Source organism: Oncorhynchus masou, chromosome 21 (assembly GCF_036934945.1).
Source record: "Oncorhynchus masou masou isolate Uvic2021 chromosome 21, UVic_Omas_1.1, whole genome shotgun sequence".
Taxonomy (NCBI): domain Eukaryota; kingdom Metazoa; phylum Chordata; class Actinopteri; order Salmoniformes; family Salmonidae; genus Oncorhynchus; species Oncorhynchus masou.
The window spans coordinates 5,930,896-5,952,656 of NC_088232.1; the positions used below are offsets into that span (position 1 = coordinate 5,930,896).

General features: G+C 41.8%; 1 protein-coding gene across 3 annotated transcripts; it reads left to right on the forward strand.

The window, feature by feature from the left end:
• The first annotated feature begins 4,506 nt into the window (after positions 1 to 4,506).
• Positions 4,507 to 20,681, forward strand: LOC135507636 (zinc finger protein 143-like). Of its 3 annotated transcripts, none has more exons than XM_064927208.1 (8): positions 4,507 to 4,969; positions 5,556 to 5,680; positions 5,843 to 6,016; positions 12,582 to 12,743; positions 13,118 to 13,229; positions 13,447 to 13,574; positions 19,115 to 19,226; positions 19,453 to 20,681. In XM_064927208.1, exons 1-8 carry the CDS (start codon positions 4,711 to 4,713, stop codon positions 20,340 to 20,342), a joined length of 1,962 nt encoding a protein of 653 aa, XP_064783280.1. In that variant the 5' UTR covers positions 4,507 to 4,710; the 3' UTR covers positions 20,343 to 20,681. The 3 variants fall into 3 exon arrangements, with proteins under 3 accessions (XP_064783280.1, XP_064783281.1, XP_064783282.1); XM_064927210.1 differs by having other exon boundaries at positions 4,890 to 4,969; positions 5,561 to 5,680; positions 5,850 to 6,016; XM_064927209.1 differs by lacking the exons at positions 13,447 to 13,574; positions 19,115 to 19,226.
• The last annotated feature ends 1,080 nt before the right edge of the window (positions 20,682 to 21,761 follow it).

The window sequence follows — 21,761 nt, forward strand, 5'->3', positions numbered from 1 at the left end:
TGAGATTGCTTCATCTGTGGGTGGCTGGAGTCCGCCTGGTATAGAGGTCCTGGATGTACTGGGCCATTTGCACTACCCTCTGTAGTGCCTTGCGGTCGGAGGCTGAGTAGTTGCCATTCCAGACAATGATGCAATCAGTTAGGATGCTCTCAATGGTGCAGCTGTAGAACCTTTTGAGGATCTGAGGACCCATGCCAAATATTTTCAGTCTCCTGAGGGGGAATAGGTTTCGTCGTGCCCTCTTCACAACTGTCTTGGTGTGCTTGGACCATGTTAGTTTGTTGGTGATGTGGATACCAAGGAACTTGAAGCTCTCAACCTGCTCCACTGCAGTAGAGGTCGACCAATTAATCGGCATGTTTTCATAACAATTGGTAATTGGACGCCGCTTATGGCCGATTACATTGAAATCCACGAGGAGACTGCGTTGCAAGCTTGACCACCTGTTACGCGAGTGCAGCATCAAAAGGACCTGTGGCTGCAAGGAGCCAAGGTTAGTTGCTAGCTAGCATTAAACTTATAAAAAACAAATCTTAACATAATCACTAGTTAACTACACATGGTTGATGATATTACTAGGTAAACTAGCTTGTCCTGCATTGCATATAGTCAATGCGGTGCCTGTTAATTTATCAACAAATCACAGCTTACTTCAACTTTGCCATGATGATTTAACAAAAGCGCAAAAATTTGCAAAAAAAGAACAATCGTTGCACAAATGTAGCTAACCTTAAAAATCATTACACAGAAGTATATATATTTTTTTTACCTCCCTATTTAGTTAAAAGAAATGCATGTTAGCAGGCTATATTAACTCGAGAAATTGTCACTTCTCTTGCATTAAATGCAAACAGAGTCAGGATATATACAGCAGTTTGGCCAACTGGGTTGTTGCGAACTGTGTGAAGACCATTTCTTCTTAACAAAGACTGTAATTAATTTTCCAGAATTTCACATAATTATGACATAACATTGAAGGTTGTGCAATGTAACAGCAATATTTAGACTTTGGGTTGCCACCCGTTAGGTAAAATACGGAACGGTTCGTTTCCGGAATGCTAGTTTCCGGATTTGACCAGTGGGGAGAACAAGTATTTGATACACTGATGATTTTGCAAATCATGCAAAGCATGTAGAGGTCTGTCATTTTTATCATAGGTACACTTCAACTGTGAGAGACGGAATCTGAAACAAAAATCCAGAAAATCACATTGTATGATTTTTAAGTAATTAATTTGCATTTTATTGCATGACATAAGTATTTGATCACCTAACAACCAGTAAGAATTCTGTCTCTCACAGACCTGTTAGTTTTTCTTTAAGAAGCCCTCCTGTTCTCCACTCATTACCTGTATTAACTGCACCTGTTTTGAACTCGTTACCTGTATAAAAGACACCTGTCCACACACTCAATCAAACAGACTCCAACCTCTCCACAATGGCCAAGACCAGAGAGCTGTGTAAGGACATCAGGGATAACATTGTAGACCTGCACAAGGCTGGGATGGGCTACAGAACAATAGGCAAGCAGCTTGGTGAGAAGGCAACAACTGTTGGCACAATTATTAGAAAATGGAAGAAGTTCAAGATGTCAGTCAATCACCCTCGGTCTGGGGCTCCATGCAAGATCTCACCTCGTGGGGCATCAATGATCATGAGGAAGGTGAGGGATCAGCCCAGAACTACACGGCAGGACCTGGTCAATGACCTGAAGAGAGCTGGGACCACAGTCTCAAAGAAAACCATTAGTAACACACTACGCCGTCATGGATTAAAATCCTGCAGCGCACGCAAGGTTTCAATGCTAAAGCCAGCGCATGTCCAGGCCCGTCTGAAGTTTGCCAATGACCATCTGGATAATCCAGAGGAATGGGAGAAGGTCATGTGGTCTGATAAGACAAAAATAAAGCTTTTGGTCTAAACTCCACTCGCCATGTTTGGAGGAAGAAGAAGGATGAGTACAACCCCAAGAACACCATCCCAACCGTGAAGCATGGAGGTGGAAACATCATTCTTTGGGGATACTTTTCTGCAAAGGGGACAGGACGACTGCACCGTATTGAGGGGAGGATGGGTGGGGCCATGTATCGCGGGATCTTGGCCAACAAACTCCTTCCCTCAGTAAGCGCATTGAAGATGGGTCGTGGCTGGGTCTTCCAGCATGACAACGACCCAAAACACACAGCCAGGGCAACTAAGGACCGGCTCTGTAAGAAGCATCTCAAGGTCCTAGCCAGTCTCCAGACCTGAACTCAATGGAAATCTTTGGAGGGAGCTGAAAGTCCATATTGCCCAGCGACAGCCCTGAAACCTGAAGGCTCTGGAGAAGGTCTGTATGGAGGAGTGGGCCAAAATCCCTGCTGCAGTGTGTGCAAACCTGGTCAAGAACTCCAGAAAACGTATGATCTCTGTAACTGCAAACAAAGGTTTCTGTACCAAATATTAAGTTCTGCTTTTCTGATGTATCAAATACTTATGTCATGCAATAAAATGCAAATTAATTACTTAAAAATCATACAATGTGATTTTCTGGAGTTTTGTTTTAGATTCTGTCTCTCACAGTTGAAGTGTACCTATGATAAAAATGACAGACCTCTACATGCTTTGTAAGTAGGAAAACCTGCATAATCGGCAGTGTATTAAATACTTGTTCTCCCCACGGTAAATGACCAAAGGCTCGTATTTCTGTGTGTTTATTATAATTAAGTCTATGATTTAATATTTGATAGAGCAGTCTGACTGAGCAGTGGTAGGCTGTTTGCCAACAGCTCTTAGCAATGCTTGAAGCACAGCGCTGTTTATGACTTCAAGCCTATCAACTCCCGAGATTAGGCTGGCAATACTAAAGTGCCTATAAGAACACCCATTCATATCCAAGGTATGTGAAATACAAATAGTATAGAGCAAAATAGTTGACGCGTCATAATGCCGATAATAATGACAACCTAAAACTTGTTAACTGGGAATATTGAAGACTCATGTTAAAAGGAACCAGCAGCTTTCATATGTTCTCTTGTTCTGAGCAAGGAACTTAAACGTTAGCTTTTTTACATGGCACATATTGCACTTTTACTTTTGTTCACTATATTTTAAGGCAGACTGACAAACCTTAGTTGATTTCCATACTGTATCAAGGGTTGATATTGGCTTTTCCCGATGACACAAAACATGTAAACAACAATGTGAGGAAGACCTGGGAGACTATTGAGGATGAGTGGATACAGATACGTTAGAATGCCCAGTCATGTTCAGATAATCCCAGACAAACTTCTGCAGTTTAAGACCTTCCATAGAATGTTCTATATGCCAGAGAAACTGAATATCATGCACTCAGACATGTACAACACAAAAGGGGACATATTTGCATATGTTATGATCTTGTGAAGGCCGGCTGAATTCTGGCAAGGAGTATGTTCTTTTATCTCAGCATGCCTACAGATTCTCCCTTTTCCCTGTTTTGTAGATACTAGAGACTTATCATAAGAAACTGTGGAACCTAGCATTTATGGCGGCTAAGAAATCCATTGCCATTATTTGGAAGGTTGGTTATCCTCACACAATGTCACAATGATGGCAGAAATGTCAAGTTATGCATCACTTGATTTGATTTATTAGAAGTTTAATGGTATACTGCAACTTGTATAATGTCTGGATGCCTTATATGGAATACTGCACGATAAAAGGAGTCTGTTTTGAAAACATGCACAAGTCAGGGGAGATACATATTTATGCAATCCCTAGATGCTGGGCTGCTCAGTCCTGGCCCTGGGGGTCTGCCTTACTGTTGTTAGTCACTCTGGCGTTTGCCTAACACACCTGAAACCAATAATGAATGTTTCACTAAGATCCTAAAGCTGAGTGGGGTGTGTTTGGTTCTGGACCCTTAGGGGCAGGATGGGGAGATCCAGCCTTATTGCGTGCAAGTAAAGAGAGGTCTACAGTACTATTATGCCTATGATATGAATTACAGTGACCTCCATAATTATTTGGACAGTGAAGCATTTTTTCTTCTTTTGGCTCTGTACTCAGTGTGGATTTGAAATCAAACAATGATTGATAAAGTCAAAGTGCAGACTGTCAGCTTTAATTTGAGTGTATTTTCATTCATACTGGGTAAACCATTTAGAAATGACAGCACTTTTTGTACATAGTCGATTCATTCAGGATTATCCGTAATCATGGTAGCATCCACATTCATATAGAAGTGTTTAGAAACAGTCTTCTTATTTACAATAAGTGGCACCAAAAGGGTCATATTAGATTGTGTAGGAATGTAGCAATTTTGGGGTAATCTAAAGCTAAGACCGTTGACTATTTACCTTACTGAGGTGATGTAGATGGAATTGTATTGTATTTGATTCTACTCTGTTCTTGCTCATTTCTAAACAATTCTGCTATCAGATTTTAAAAATACTGACTGATAGTACCGTATTTAAAAAAAACAGCGCACATACAGTTTTTTTATTTAGCCACAACCTATGACTCCACCCAATAACATCCTTTCTCTTCAGTGTTAACGGAAATGAAAAGTGACCAAGAACAATTACCACGTTAGCGTTGTTATTTAGACGTTTATTAAAACCCTGAAACTCAAACTATGACTAATTTAACTGCACAGCATCACATACTTACAAGGTAGTGTTTAATTCGCGTTGATGACAGGGCATGTTTGATAGATGTTATCTAGGTAGCGCTAGCTAGTTGCTAACAATGGCTAACTGTATGGTTTTTCACACTCAAATAGCCTCCATTATGGAGGTGCTAGCGAATGCAGCCGTGGCAGACATCTGTAAACTCGTAGACGACGACTATGCAGTGTTTCGTTTGGAAATTTCTCAAAGCCAGAAAGAAAACAGGGCATTGCGAAGGAAACTACAGCTATTCGAACTGAAGATGGCACGGGAGCGCGTCCTCACCAGTCGTCCCAGTAGTGTCAAGATCCTCGACCGATACAGAGGAATGGCAAGAGGTACATTTAGCCGAGGCTGAGCGGCCTGTGGCTGTTCATATATAGCTAAGTGCCTGTCACCCCTTCTGCACATGTGTTCTGATGTATTACCCAGAATTGGGTCATGGTCAGTTTTTGGATAATATTCAAAATTTCCCCTAATTACTTAGCTATATTGCACAATGACACTATCATATTCTAGGTTTACTGCATGATCTATTATTTACTCAGTAGAAACAACGTGATGCCCGGAACATAATCAATCAGTAAATAGTATACCTTTATTTAACTAGGCAAGTCATTTAAGAACAAATTCTTATTTTCAATGACAGCCTAGGAACAGTGGGTTAACTGCCTGTTCAGGGGCAGAACGACAGATTTGTACCTTGTCAGGTCAGGGGTTTGAACTTGCAACCTTCCGGTTACTAGTCCAACACTCTAACCACTAGGCTACCCTGCTGCCCCAAGAAGTTATGCAAATTTTTACCTTACATCCTTGTCAATTCTATACTTTTTTCCAACTGTCAATTGTGTACAGTATAGCTTTGAGCATTCGCAATAGCTAACATAAACACCTCTTTTACCCCAATTACTCTCTCGGGTGAAGGACAGCTCACTGGAGGCAATAGGAGCTTTGTGAAGCCAGTGGGACACAATACATGGAGAGATGACCAACCAGATACTGTTGATGAGGGGAGTGGAACCTCAACCCAGCCCGTTATCGTGATAGAGGTTTGTGTAATAGTGTTACGTTAAAATTACAGTACATCAAATGTGACCAGTTTATTTCAGAAAGGCTCCCCTCCGCTATTAATTTGCTTAAATCCTAATTGATCTGCCGTAGGGGAGCTTGTGAGACTTCCCTACAACATTGTTATCCAATGCTTGTGTCAGTCTGCAGATGCAGAGGCTGCAGGTCTTGGGGTCAAGCAGCACAGGTCTGAAGGAGAGGAGGGCCCGAGGCAAAGCGGAGACATCCAGACTGGAGTGGCTGGAGCGCCCTATGAAGCCATGGAGGACCCCACCACCCCTGCGCCCCAGCCAAGGACCCGACGTAGCATCACGGAGGTCAGTGGAAGGCCCGACTCCGTCCTCAAGTCAGAGACAGACACCAAGATTTTAACTTTAACACACAGGCTCTTACACACAGGATCAGACCCCAGATCAGATCCAGAGAGACTAGTGCTGGGAAGACTGGTCTGTTCTCCTGCTCCTGGCTCAGAGTATTTACCGGTTTTTCACCAGAGCCAGAGGATGGTTCATTCCGGTGGGGATTGCTATGGTGACGCGTTAGACGCTGGCGGTGATGAGCCGTCTTGCTCTTACACTACAGAGATGGACCCTGGCGACATGCCCTTGGGTTTAGAGACACAGACTGATCTGTCTAAAGGGGATTGGAACCAGTACAGTAGTAGTCTATACGCTGAAGGGTCCCTAGATAAGAAAGGGGAGGTTATAGTCGTAGATGAGGTGACTGTGAAAGTGGAGAGCGACGATCCTCTGACATGGGATGCAGACGAGACTCACGTAGGGGAAGGACACTCTCAGGGCAACACCAGTGACTTTTTAGACTACAGGGAAAGCATAGAGACAAATGTAAATGTTGCGACCCACTCCCCTTTGCACGTGTTCAGGGATCTTGACCCAGTGTCCAAATCTATGGCACCTTCCGATTCACACGGCCACGTCCTTTTCAGTCAGGTATTGAATTCAAACGACAGGGCTAGAGCCCAGTCTCAGGGAGGGGGAGCCACATCAGGTGGTAGTAAAGATAAATGGTTCTTCTGCATGTTCTGTAACAAAGGCTTCAGCTGCCCACAGAAGGTGGAGATCCACCAGAGGGTCCACACAGGGGGAAAACCCTTCAGCTGTACCCAGTGTCATATGCGCTTTGCTCAGGCTCGTGACCTGAAGAGGCACCAGAGGGTCCACACAGGGGTGAAACCCTACAGCTGCCCCCAGTGTGAGAAGAGGTTCTCCCGCCAGGACCATCTGAAAATGCACCTGAAGGTCCACACAGGAGAGAGGCCGTTCGCCTGTACGCACTGCGGGAAGAGGTTCTCAGAGAGGAGATACCTCAGGATACACCAGCAGAAAAACCATTCCACTCTATAACATAGAAATGAACCATTCCACTCGATAGCTTATAGAACAAAACCCTGCATTAAAGACAAAGATTGTTTTTGTATTGTTGTTAGCAGAAAAGATCCACAGATGCATTTGGAATAACGAGAGTTAAGCCCAATTCAGATACAACAGCCGACATGAGACAAGATAAAACTCTAGTTTTAGAATGTTATGTTGTACAACAGCTGACCAAAGACAGGGTATTCAGATCAAGAAGACGAGACGTGCAGTTGAGACCATTTCCACGTGGCAGCATCATTTTGTGGGGGTGCTTTGCTGCAGGAGGGACTGGTGCACTTCACAAAATAGATGGCATCATGAGGCTGGAAAATTGTGGATATATTGAAGCAACATCTCAAGACATCAGTCAGGAAGTTAATGCTTGATTGCAAATGGGTCTTCCAAATGGACAATGACCCCAAGCATACTTCCAAAGCTGTGGCAAAATGGCTTAAGGACAACAGAGTCAAGGTATTGGAGTGGTCATCACAAAGCCCTGACCTCAATCCTATCGAACATTTGTGGGCAGAACTGAAAGTGTGTGTGAGCAAGGAGGCCTACAAACCTGACTCAGTTACACCAGCTCTGTCAGGAGGAATGGACCAAAAATCACCCAACTTATTGTGGGAAGCTTGTGGAAGGCAACCTGAAATGTTTGACCCAGGTTAAACAATTTAAAGGCAATGCTACCAAATACTAATTGAGTGTATGTAAAAATCTGACCCACTGGGAATGTGATGAAAGAAATAAAAGCTGAAATAAATAATTCCCTCTACTATTATTCTGACATTTCACATTCTTAAAATAAAGTGGTGATCCTAACTGACCTCCTTTTTACTAGGATTAAATGGCAGGAATTGTGAAAAACTGAGTTTAAATGTATTTGGATAAGGTGCATGTAAACTTCAGACTTCAACTGTACATGCACCAGAAACAGGGTACACTTTGGGCCTGATGCCGACTTAGGAATTTATGCCTTTCCTATGCACTTCTCAGTATTTGGTATTCAGACGTACCTTATTCAGTCGCATAATGCTCTCTGCAGGCATGGCTACCTTGCACGCTCTGAATAAATTTAATTCAACTGCTTCAACCTTCCCACTTGCTGCCCAACAAATTTTCTCGTGGAGTTTTCATTCAATGGTGTTTTCAGCACATTCATCTTACATGTCATTTAGCAGACACTCTTACCCAGAGTAGTGAGTGCATACATTTTGATACTTTTTCTTACTGGTCCCCCACGGGAATCGAATTCACAACCCTGGCGTTGCAAGTGCTATGCTCTACCAACTGAGCCACACAGGACTTTATTCAGCGTAAACCATCCATTTAAATACGGTGCACCTTTTGAATTATTATTACGTCGACAGCCTCAATAGAATACACGAGAGAACGGGGTCAGAATATAGGGATCATTGAAAGAGAGCCATCTATGCCTATTAGTTTCTGTTTGAGCAACAACTGGCAGATTTAAAAATACTCTTGTAGATTATTTAGGCACATTTTTGGGTTAGGAAAGTATGTATAAATAAAATATAAAAAAACGTTTTGGACAGCCTTTACGCACAAAATATATTGATAAATATAAAATGGTGGTTCGATTCATCCTGAAAGTTGTCATATTCAGGTTCAATCTATAAAATATTGGAAGGTGGGGTAAAAAGTGTACAATAGGGATTGAACAGTAATCCTATAAATGTACCCACATGTCTTACTAATCGTGGAGCTGTATGACAACAGTCCAGTCATCGTGAACCCTGCTCCAAGTTTAAACTGCTACGTGGGGCCTGAGTTCCATAATGATTCAATTAGGCTACATGTCCCAAATTATTGCACCACCTTAGGCTGTTATGAGCCACTAATGCTAGCGACCCTCAGGAACAATTTACAAATCAAATCAACATTTATTTGTCACATGCGCCGAATACAACAAGTGTGTGACAGATCTGAGAGGAAAGAAAGGTAAACAGAATGGAATGATGCAAAATAAATGTATGTGGGTATTACTGACGTTGGCTCTCGATATTGATTAATATTTAACATTATAAAAATCGTAAAATAAAATGTAGAAAAGCCCGGGCATATAATAAAAACATTCTAAAGTACATACATCAACTCGGCAGGTTCAGCCCCACAGAAGCCTATAGTTTGGGTCTCCAAATTTCATCCACGCAAATTACGAGGGCACACAAAATTCGGAATAACGGCAGAGCTATTTACATCTTATTTCACTGTGGAAAAGGGGCCGCAATACGACATGTATTGCGGCCCCTTTTCCACAGTGAAATAAGATGTTGATATAATTTTCAGTTTGCTTCCATATGGCTGGTTTCACATTCGCCTCCAGGTATCCTAAGGGAAAAATAATCTAAAACAATTGCCATGTGTATTTACAATCCTCTTTTCCAAACGGATGACTAATTTACATAGCTCTTATCAATTTATAAATCACAGTGCAGGGAGAATGCTGTGATTTCGATCAGTAAAAATAAAGTAGATCCTTTTTCCACTTGGAATATGGCAGGTTGGCTCGACCTTGTGCATGGTTTCCTCGACCTTGTGCATGGTTTCCTCGCGCGTAATGGTGTTGGAATTATGATGGGAATTAAGTCCAGGTTAGATTACGGCGTGTCTGGACACCGCTCCGCCACACCTTCATTTATTCTAGTTCAACCTCAAACAAATAGTGGGTGAATAGTATGCTATTCAAATGCTTAAGTTCAAGGTCAGAATACGAATAGAGAGAAAATCGCATCAAAAGTGAATTACGTTCCATTTACGCACGCTTAAATCGCGGCCTTAGAAACTTGTCAGATAAATATCAGCAAAATAGCTGATATGGCCGTCATGTCTCATTTTATGTATCTGAACTGAGTTTAACAGATTTCATTGTTGAATATTCCTGGGTGGAATATTGCATCCAGACATTGTGAGATATGCAGTCTCTAATGAAAGTCTACACACCCCTTGCACAGTCTTCACATTTTGCTGCCTTCAAATTAAATCTAAAAAGGGATTAAATTCGTTTATTTCCTACCAATCTACACAACCTACTCCACAGTGAAAGGAAAATTATAGATCAAAAAATGTCTTGATTGCCTATGTCTTCACAAACCAGAGTTAATTTTTATTTATTTAACTAGGCAAGTCAGATAAGAACAAACTCTTATTTTCAATCATGGCCTAGGAACAGTGGGTTAACTGTCTGTTCAGGGGCAGAACGACAGATTTGTAACTTGTCAGCTGGGGGGTCTGAACTTGCAAACTTCCAGTTACTAGTCCAACACTCTAACCACTAGGCCACACCATACTTGGCAGCAGCACTTTTGGCAGCCAGTAACTCTGTGAATAATTTTGAATAAGATTCTACCAACTTTGTACAACTCTTAGGGCAACATATATCCATTGTTTTTGTCAAAATTGCTCTAGCTCAGTAAATTTGGTTGGGAATCATTGATGGTGAGCAATATTCAAACCTTGTCTCTGATTTTCAAGACTGGACTACTCAAATACTCAACACCTCTTGGAAACCTATTCTGGTGTGTCTTTGGCATTACATGTGTTTAATTGTAATGCTGAAAAATAAAACACTATCCCAGCATTTTTAGAAGACTGAGGGGAGATTTCCTTTAACTTTTTAGCTGGGCTTTACTCCTTTCATATCTATTTTGATCCTGACAAAGTCCCTGCCAGTGACAAGCATACCCATAACATAACGCTGTCACACTATGATCTATAATCTTTCATTCACTTTGAAAATGTGAAGTAGCTTGTGTAGATCGCTAGGGAAAACGTTCAATTTAATACTGTGTGTATACACTGTGCAAGAGGTGTGGAGACTTTCAGCAGGCACTTTATATAGAAGCCTAATAATACTGTTGCCTATTGTGTTTGTACTGTGTAAGCTATATGATGTTCCCAAATGCCTATTTTCATTACTTCCGTTCAACTGCTTAACATTTTTTTAAGACACTTTTAAAAATAAAGTTCATGCAGTTGATCAAGTTCATGCAGATTTTTGTATGTGTGGTTTTCATATGGTGTATTTTAAAGATGCAATATGCAGAAATCACTGCCATTTCCTGTTTGCTAAAATTATATTTTAAAAGCCTATTTTCAGTTTGTGACAAAACAAGCAGTCATTGTGTAGAGAATCATTGTACCATCTAAACCGCTGTGAAATATGTTTTACAAATGTTGTATTTTCAGCTGTTTAAAGCTAGTGTACAAAACCGAAAGTAAAAGATGCAAAAATTAAACTTAAGAAGGAAGCATGGAACAGATCTAACACACATAGAACAGATCTACCACTTTTTAGACTTATAGACAGACCTATAACTCACATTTCTATGGGTATTTGGTCAGGTTGCCCAAAAAGTTACATATTGCAGCTTTAAAACTTGTTTATGTTTAATAGAACAAAAAGTCCCCTTTTTGTTTTTAAGACTTTCATTGAGACTTTCTTTAGTTCACATCACATCTGATCTCACCCTGTTCTGCAGACAAACAACAGTGCTTTATAACCATTATAGACTTACTAAATATACCTACACAAACCCACACACTTATAAACACCTACTGTACAAGTCAAAACAAACTGAACAAAAATATAATATAAAGTGTTGGTCCCATGTTTCATGAGCTGAAAAAAAATCCCAGATGTTTTCCATATGCACAAATTTGTTTACATCCCTGTGTGTGAACATTTCTCATTTGCCAAGATAATCCATCCACCTGAAAGGTGTGGCATATCAAGAAGGTGAATAAACAGCATGGCCATTACACAGGTGCACCTTGTGCTGGGGACAATAAAAGGCCACTATAAAATGTGCTGTTTTGTCACAACACAATGCCACAGATGTCTCAAGTTTTGAGGGAGTGCACAATTGGCATGCTGACTGCAGGAATGTCCACCATAGCTGTTGCTAGAGAAGCTAATGTTAATTTCTTTAACATAAACCGACTCCAACTTCGTTTTAGAGAACTTGGTAGTATGTCCAATTGGCCTTACAACTATAGACCACGTCCGCCCAGGAGTGTTTCTGTCTGTAATAAAGCCCTTTTGTGGGGAAAAAAACCTCATTATGATTGGATGGGCCTGGCTGCCAAGTGGGTGGGCCTATGCCCTCCAAGGCCCACCCATGGCTCCACCCCTGTCCAGTCATTTGAAATCTGTAGATTAGGGCCTAATGAATTTATTTTAATTGATTGATTTCCTTAAATGAACTGTAGCTCTGTGAAATCTTTGAAAATGTTGCGTGTTGCGTTTATTTTTGTTTAGCTGGGTTTGGCTGATGACGACTTTTGAATTATAATTGGCGACTCATATTTACCAACAACATATTTATGTCCACCATGATGGGCTTAACAACAACAGTAATTCTGTAACTACAGTATAGGCCTCAAATGTAGTGGAGATGGGTAAACACTCCATGTTGAAAGTGTGTTTATTATCTGTGTGTACGTACCTGACGGAGTGTATGTCTGTATCACCTGTCTCTTCCAGGAGGAGGGTCTAGAGGTGCTGCTGGTGAAGGAGGAGGGGTGTGAGGAGGGTTTAGGGAAACCGGAGGGGACCATATTCATGGAGGACAACCAGACTACACCTCCTCCTGAATCCACAGAGGAACCAGCTGAGCAGCACAGGACCACACACAGTCTCACTGAGGTGAGCCCACTGTAAACTACTGTCTGTATGGTATTAGATCATGGTCTATATCCACAAAGCCTCAGAGTAGGAGTGCTGATTTAGGATCCGTTTTCCTTTTAGATAATAATGAATGACTATGCAGACATATGGGGACCTGATCTTTGAGCAGCACTTCAACTCTAATACTCTTTGTGGATACAGGCCCAGGTCTTGATTAATTTTGTGTGGGACCATGCCTTTGAATTATCAAACCATTAAATAGTATGAAGTGATCAAATCAACTAACATGTACTCATAGCAATCCCTCATTGCCCAATCAGAAGATGCTCCATAGCAGGATGCTCATATCAGATTTCTTGATCTAACATCCTCTCACTCTGTATCTCTTACAGTCAGTAGACATGGAGGATGGGAAGCCTGATCTGCTGCTGGTCAAAGAGGAGACAATAGAAGACGGTCCAGAGAGCATTGACCTGCTGAGTGGACTAAAGATGGGGGAGCAAGGTAACGTAGAAATACATATAGCCTCCATACAGTAATAGATCTTCAATGAGAATAGTAATACATACAGCACATTGAAGTGATGTGCCTATTTTTTTCTTCATTCAATACATCAAATGAAATCAATAGAACTTATGTTTGCATAGAAAAACAGACATTATAATGTCTGAACTTGACTCAAAAATGTTTTTAACGTTTATTTTCTAACCTCTTCCTGCAGTTAGTTGGCTGGAGGCTAACAGAGAAGACTGGGCGACCATCTTGGATTACCAGACCCAGACGGGTGCAGCCAAGGGCCTAAGGGACAACATCACTGAGCAGGCCAGGACCAGAGGTGACATAGTGGAGGTCAGTGGATGGGACAGCGTCCTCAACTCTGGGCCGGGGAACAACAATGTTAACCACAACCAGAAACAGACAGTTGAACCCAAAACAACATCTGAACATAGTCTCCATGACAACAGACTGGCTACGACCAGGGCGAGGCATAGCTTTGGTCTGCGGGGACGGGGAGGTGTCGGTATGCCGCGGGAGAGAACACACACAGACTCGGCTATTGATGCTCCGTCCTGCTCCTATAGTTGTGATTCAGAGAGACTGATGGCGCCTCAGGTTACCCCCCTAACAGATGCTGCCTTCAGCTTGCCTTCTATAGGATCTATCAACTGGAACATTGACCCTGTGACATCACAGACCCTCCCTGGCCTTCGTCCTCCTCACAATCTCCTTATGTTAAACCAAACCTCAGACAATGCCAGTTCATCAACACAAAATGGCTACACAAGACCATTGACAAATGACAGAATCAGTAAAGGTGGCAGCGCCATAGAGAAGCGCTTCACGTGTTCGTTCTGTGGGAAAGCCTTCAGTTTCCCCCAACAGGTGGAGATCCACCAGAGGATGCACACGGGGGAGAAACCATACGGCTGCCACCTGTGCCGGGCCACTTTCTCCCAATCGTCCAGCCTGAATAGGCACCAAAGAGTCCACACAGGGGAGAAACCCTTCAGCTGTACCCAGTGTAACATGCGCTTTGCCCATGCTGGCAACCTGAAGAGACACCAGAGGGTCCACACAGGGGAGAAACAATACAGCTGACCCCAGAGTGAGAAAAGATTCTCCTGCTAGAAACAGCTGAAGGTCCACACTGGAGAGAGGTGGTTCGCAATGCAGGAGGTGGTTCTCAGAAAGGAGCTACCTCAGGATACACCTGCAGAAAAAACATTCCACTCTATAACATAGAAAGTAACCATTCCACTTAATAGCCTCTGCGGTTTAGATTAAACCCTGCATTAAAGACAAACATGAATGGTCATTATTGTCAGCAGAAAATATATTTTTGATTTGACTTTTATTTAAACAGGGAGTTAACAATGAGACCAGGGTCTCTTTCACAAGGAGCTCTGTATATACAATGAATAGGACAATGTAAAACAAATGAATACAGCACAACACAAATATCCAAGATAAACAGTAACATTCCTCAGTAAGAATTGCACGAACGGCACCAGACCATTCAATTGTAATGTATTATGTAGTTGATTCCAGCAATGAGGTGCATTTATAACTAAAAGTGGATTTACCTAGTTTGGTGGAGACCCGAGGAACCTTGAGTTAACCAACAAAGTTAGGTAAGTTGGAAACTTGTGTAGTAAAGCTTTGTAAACAAAAAGGGACGTTAATGAGCATTTGGAATTACGAGAGTAACAGATGTGTTGAATATTCCTGAATAGTCTATATTGTATCCAGACAATAATATGTCAGGCATATACAGTGCCTTCAGAAAGTATTCACACCTCTTGACTTTTTCCTAATTTTGTTGTGTTCCTGACTGAATTTAAAATGTCTTTTTTTTGTCACTGGCCTACACACAATGCCCCATAATGTCAAAATGGAATAATGTTTTTAGAATGTTTTCAAAAAAATTAAAAGCAGTCAATAGGCCCTAAAGCCCTAAATACATTCCGGAGTAAAAATGAGCTTAACAAGTCACATAATAAGTTGCATGGACACACTCTGTGTGCAACAATAGTGTTTAACATGATTTATGAATGAATACCCCACACAAACAATTATCTGTAAGAGTCCTGCATGTGAGCGATGAATTTCAACCACAAAGACCAAGGAGGTTTTCCAATGCCTCGTAAAGAAGGGCACCTGTTGGTAGATGGGTAAAAAAAAGCAGACATTGAATATCTCTTTGAGCATGGTGAAGTTATTAAATTACACTTTGGATGGTGTATCAATACACTAAAGTAATACTGCAAGAAATGTAGCAACGCAATTAACTTTTTGTCCAGAATATAAAGTGTTATGTTTGGAGCAAAAACAATACAAGACATTACTGAGTACAACTCTCCACATTTTCAAGCATAGTGGTGGCTGCATCATGTTATGGGTATGCTTGTAATCGTTAAGGATTGCAGTGTTTTTTAGGATAAAAAAGAAACGGAATGGAGCTAAGCAAAATCCTAGCATAAAACCTGGTTCAGTCTGCTTTCCACCAGACACTGGGAGATGAATTCACCTTTGCAGGACAGTAACCTAAAACACAAGGCCAAATCTACACTAGAGTTCCTTACCAAGAAGACAGTGAATTTTCCTGAGTGGCTGAGTTACAGTTTTGACCTACATCTACTTGAGAATCTATGGCAAGACCTGAAAATGGTTATCTAGCATTGATTAACAAACAATTTGACCAAGCTTGATGCAGTTTACATGCAGGTTTAGAAAGCTCTTGGGAGACTTACCTAGAAACATTCACAGGTTTAATCACTGCCAAAAGTGTTTCTACAAAGTATTGTCTCGGGTGTGAATACTTTTGTAAATAAGACAGTTCTGTACTTTATTTTCAATAAAAAAATATAAAAAACATGTTTTCACTTTGTCATTATGGGGTATTGCGTGTGGATGGGTAAGCATTTATGTTTTATACATTTTGAATTCAGGTAGTAACACAACAACATGTGGAATAAGTCAATGAGTATGAATACTTTCTGAAGGCACTGTAGTCTAATCCATTGAGAGGGGACTGGAACCGGTACAGTAGTAGTGTATACTCTGAAGGGGAAAGAAAGGGCCCTGGTCGTAGGGAGGGTCTGGTCGTAGATGAGGTGACTGTGAAAGTGGAGGGTGACGCTTCTCTGACATGGAATTCAGACGAGACTCACTTAGGAAAAGGACACTCGCAGGGCAACACGAGTGACTTCTTAGACTACAGGGAAGCTTAGAGACATCCAAATGTCGCAACCCATTCCCATTTACATGGCTCTTTCCATTAAATAGACTAACCAGGTGAATTCTAAGATCCCTTATTGATGTCACTTATTAAATCCACTTCAATCAGTGTAGATGAAGGGGAGGAGACAGGTTAAAGAAGGATTTTTAAGCCTTGAGAAAAATGAGACATGAATACTGTATGTGTGCCATTTGGAGGGTGACTGGGCAAGACAAAATATTTAAGTGCCTTTGAAAGGGGTATGGTAGTAGGTGCCAGGCGCACAGGTTTGTGTGTATCAAGAACTGCAATGCTGCTGGGTTTTTCACGCTCAACATTTTCCTGTGTGTATGAAGAATGGTCCACCACCCAAATTACATCCAGCCAACTTGACACAACTGTGGGAAGCCTTGGAGTCAACATGGGCCAGCATCCCTGTGGAACGCTTTCGAAACCCTGTAGAGTCCATGCCCCGACGAATTGAGGCTGTTCTTTTTATGTTTTTTATTTTTTACATTTATTTAACTAGGCAAGTCAGTTAAGAACACATTCTTATTTTCAATGACGGCCTAGGAACAGTGGGTTAACTGCCTGTTCAGGGGCAGAATGACAGATTTGTACCTTGTCAGCTCGGGGATATGTTGGTCACAGATACCTTTAAAAAAAAAAGTATGCACGTGGATGAGAACCACCATTTGCCTCATGCAGTACGACACATCTCCTTCGTACAGAGTTGATCAGGCTGTTGATTGTGGCCTGTGGAATGTTGTCCCACTCCTCTTCAATGGCTGTGCAAAGTTTCTGGATATTGGCGGGAACTGTAACACGCGGTCTTACACATCAATCCAGAGCATCCCAAACATGCTCAATGGTGTCTGGTGAGTATGCAAGACATGGAAGAAGTGGGAATTGTTCAGCTTCCAGGAATCGTGTACAGATCCTTGTGATATGGGGCTATGCATTATCATGCTGAAACATGAGGTGATGGTGGCGGATGAATGGCACAACAATGGGCCTAAGGATCTCGTCACGGTATCTTTGTGCATTCAAATTGCCATCAATAAAATGCAATTGTGTTCGTTATCTATAGCTTATGCCTGCCCATACCTTAACTCCACAACGTTGACGTCAGCAAACCGCTTGCAGACAAGACGCCATACACACTGTCTGCCATCTGCCCGGTACAGTTGAAACTGGAATTCATTTGTGAAGAGCACACTTCCCAAGCGGGCCAGTGGCCATCCAAGGTGAGCATTTGCACACTGAAGTCGGTTACAACGACAAACTGCCGTCAGGTCAAGACCCTGTTGAGGGCGACAAGGTGGTTTCTGACAGTTTGTGCAGAAATTCTTTGGTTGTGCAAACCCCCAGTTTCATCAGCTGTCTGTGTGGCTCAGACGATCCGGCAGGTGAAGAAGCAGGGATGTGGAGGTCCTGGGCTGGCGTGGTTACACATGGTCTGCATTTGTGAGGCCGGTTGGACGTTGTGTGACAAAACTGCACATTTTAGAGAAATAAACATTTTGTGTGTATGGAGCATTTCTGGGAACTTTTATAACAGCTCATGAAACAAGGGACATTCTGATAGGCTCGTTCTGATATATATATATATATATATATATATATATATATTTTTTATATCTTTTCATAAAAATAAAAATAAATGTTTTACATATTTTTGTGCCATGAAAAAGTATGTGCCCCTTTTTGGATTTTCTATTTCCACATATGTTTGATACTTAATGTCATCAGATCTTCAACCAAAACTAATATTAGATAAAGGGAACCTGAGTTTACAAATAACCCCCCAAAATATATATTTTATTTAATGAACAAAGTTATGCAACACCCAATTCCACTGTGTGAAAAAGTAATTGCCCCCTTACACACAATAACTGGTTGTGCCACCTTTAGCTGCAATGACTGCAACCAAATGGTTCCTGTAGTTGTTGATCAGTCTTTCATGTCGCTGTGGAGGAATTTTTGCACACTCTTGCATGCAGAACTGCTTTTACTCAGCAACATTTGTGGGTTTTCAAACATGTATTGCTCGTTTCAAGTCCAACCACAACATCTCAATTGGGATTAGGTCTGGACTTTGACTAGGCCATTCCAAAACTTCATATTTGTTGCTTTTTAAACATTTTCATCGAGGCTTGATTGTGTGTTTTGGATCACTGTCTTGCTGCATGACCCAGCTGTTCTTCAGCTTCAGCCCACAGACGGATAGCCTGACATTCTCCTGTAGAATTCTCTGATACAGAGCAGAATTCATGGTTCCTTTCTATTAAGGCAAGCCGTCCAGGTCCTGATGCGGCAAAACATCCCCAAACCATCACACTGTTTTCCGGATTCTGACATTACACGTTCTGATCCTTCTTAATTATTATTATTTTTCTTCTTGTGTGTATTGTTAGGTATTGTTGGAGCTAGAAACATAAGCATTTCGCTGCACCTGCGATAACATCTGCAAAATATGTGTACTCAACCAATAAAATTTGATTCGAAGGTATTGATTGATTTTTTAAGTGTGGGAACATGTCTTTGAATGATGAAATCAACTAATACTACTCATAGCAATCCTTCAATGCCCAATCAGAAGATGCTCCATAGCAGGGTGCTCATATCAGATTTCTTGATCCAACATCCTCTCACTCTGTATCTCTTACAGTCAGTAGACATGGAGGATGGGAAGCCTGATCTGCTGCTGGTAAAAGAGGAGACAGTAGAAGACGGACCAGAAAGCATTAATCTGCTGAGTGGACTAAAGATGGGGGAGCCAAGTAAGGGAGAAATACATATAGCCTACATACAGTAATAGATCTCCAATGGGAATAGTGATGCGCCTGGCTATACTTTTTTCTTCATTCATAAAATGAAACAACTTGTGTTTACATTTTTGAAAAACACACAAACAATGTATTAACCTCAGCAGGTAATTGACCAAATGCTTCATATGTCTAGTTCTCTGCCATGTTTGTAAAGTATTTTTCTAAACTCTTCCTGCAGGTGGTTGGCTGGAGGCTAACAGAGGAGACTGGGGAGCCATCTTGGATTCCCAGACCCAGACTGGTGCAGCCAAGGGCCCAGTGGACAACATCACTGTGCAGGCAAGGACCAGAGGTGACATAGTGGAGGTCAGCGGATGGGACAGGGTCCTCAACTCTGGGCTGGGGAACAACATTGTTGACCACTACCAGAAACAGACAGTTGAACACAAAACAACATCCAAACTCAGTCTCCATGACAACAGACTGGCTGAGACGAGGGCGAGACTTAGATTTGGTCTGCGGGGAAGTGTTCGTATGCAGCTGGAGAGAACAGACACTGACTCGGCTAGCGACGCTCAGTCCTGCTCCTATAGTTGTGATTCAGAGAGACTGATGGCACCTCAGGTTAACCCCCTAACAGATGCTGCCTTCAGCCTGCCTTCTATAGGATCTATCAATTGGAACATGGAGCCTGCAACAACACAGACACTCCCTGGTCTTCATCCTCCTCACACTCTCCTAATGTTAAACCAAACCTCAGACAATGCCAGTGCCTCAACACTAAATGGCTACACAAGCCTATTGACAAATGACAGTAGTAGTAACGCTATCAACAGATCTTGTGGCAAAGAGAAACGCTTCCTGTGTTCCTTCTGTGGGAAAGCCTTCAGTTTCCCCCAACAGGTGGAGATCCACCAGATGATGCACACAGGGGAGAAACCTTTCGGCTGCCACCTATGTCGGGCTAGTTTCTCCCACTCCTCCAAGCTGAAGAGGCACCAGAGAGTCCACACAGGGGAGAAACCATACAGCTGCCCCCAGTGTGATAAGAGGTTCTCCCACCAGCACCACCTGAAGAGGCACCAGAAGGTCCACATGAGAGAAAGGCCGTTTGCCTGTACGCACTGAAAATGCAGAAAATACACACTGCGCGTGTATAATGTAGAACTAGTTAGATTTTAATGAATTCTGTTGGATTTGGATGTATAGGAAAGTGGATGAGATGAACTGAGGATGATGAGGCAGAGTAGATGATTATGGTGATGGTTGGTGTGATGGTGTCTGTAAAAATGCTTTGTCCCTTTAGGTTGATACTGTTTTATAGTGAGATAATGACAGTGTCTTAATTAATGTTTACTTGACGTGAAGTCTTGAAGCTGTGTGTAATGTAATGTTGAACCTTTTCCAAAGTATTCTAAAATGAATGTTTTCATTTATCGTTTTGTGCAATAAAAGTAATGTAGTTGACTCTTTGACCATTTTGTTTAAATTAAATACAAAATTGACTGTACTAACTGACTAGTTTTTTGTTTGTCTTTGCAGGGACTGAGTTTGACTTATTACAGTCGAAACAAAACATTATACTTAATTCTTGAATCAAAACTTAAAAATAGGTCTCCTGAGTGGCGCAGTGGTCTAAGAGATCCTGGTTATGGCGCAGTGTGCCACTAGAGATCCTGGTTCAAGTCCAGGCTCTGTCGCAGCCGTCCGCGACCGGGAGACCCGTGGGGCGGCGCACAATTGGCCCAGCGTCGTCCATGTTAGGGGAGGGTTTGGCCGGCAGGGACGTTCTTGTCCCATCGCACACTAGTGACTCCAGTGGCGGGCCGGGTGCATGCACGCTGACATGCGCCCGGCCCACAGGTGCGCCCGGCCCGCCAGGTGTACGGTGTTTCCTCTGACACATTGGTGCGACTGGTTAAGCGGGCATTGTGTCAAGAAGCAGTGCGGCTTGGCTGGGTTGTGTTTCAGAGGACGAATGACCTTCGCCTCTCCCGAGTTTAAAAATACTAACTTGAAAATAAACTCCAATGGCTCCATAATGTTAGGTACTTAAATCACTGTGATAGATAGGCTTGACTGTGGTTATAATATCATGTTTCTGTGTGTACAGCAGTAATATTGTAGCTGGAAACGGCAGATTTTTACTGGAATATCTACATAGGCGTACAGAGGCCCATTATCAGCAACCATCACTCCTGTGTTCCAATGGAACGTTGTGTTAGCTAATCCAAGTTATGATCAATTTGATGTTATTTTAATGTTCAATTTTAATTCCAGCTACAATATTATTTTACCACATTAACAATGTCTACACTGTATTTCAGATCAATTTGGTGTTATTTTAATGGACAGAAATGTGCTTTTCTTTCAATAACAAGGACATTTCTAAGTGACCCCAAACTTTTGAACAGTAGTGTATTTTTAATAAATTAGCAAAAAAAAATTAAAACCTGTTTTTGCTTTGTCATTATGGGGTATTGTGTGTAGATTGAGGGGAAAAAACATTTAATCAATTTTAGAATAAGGCTGTAACGTAACAGAATG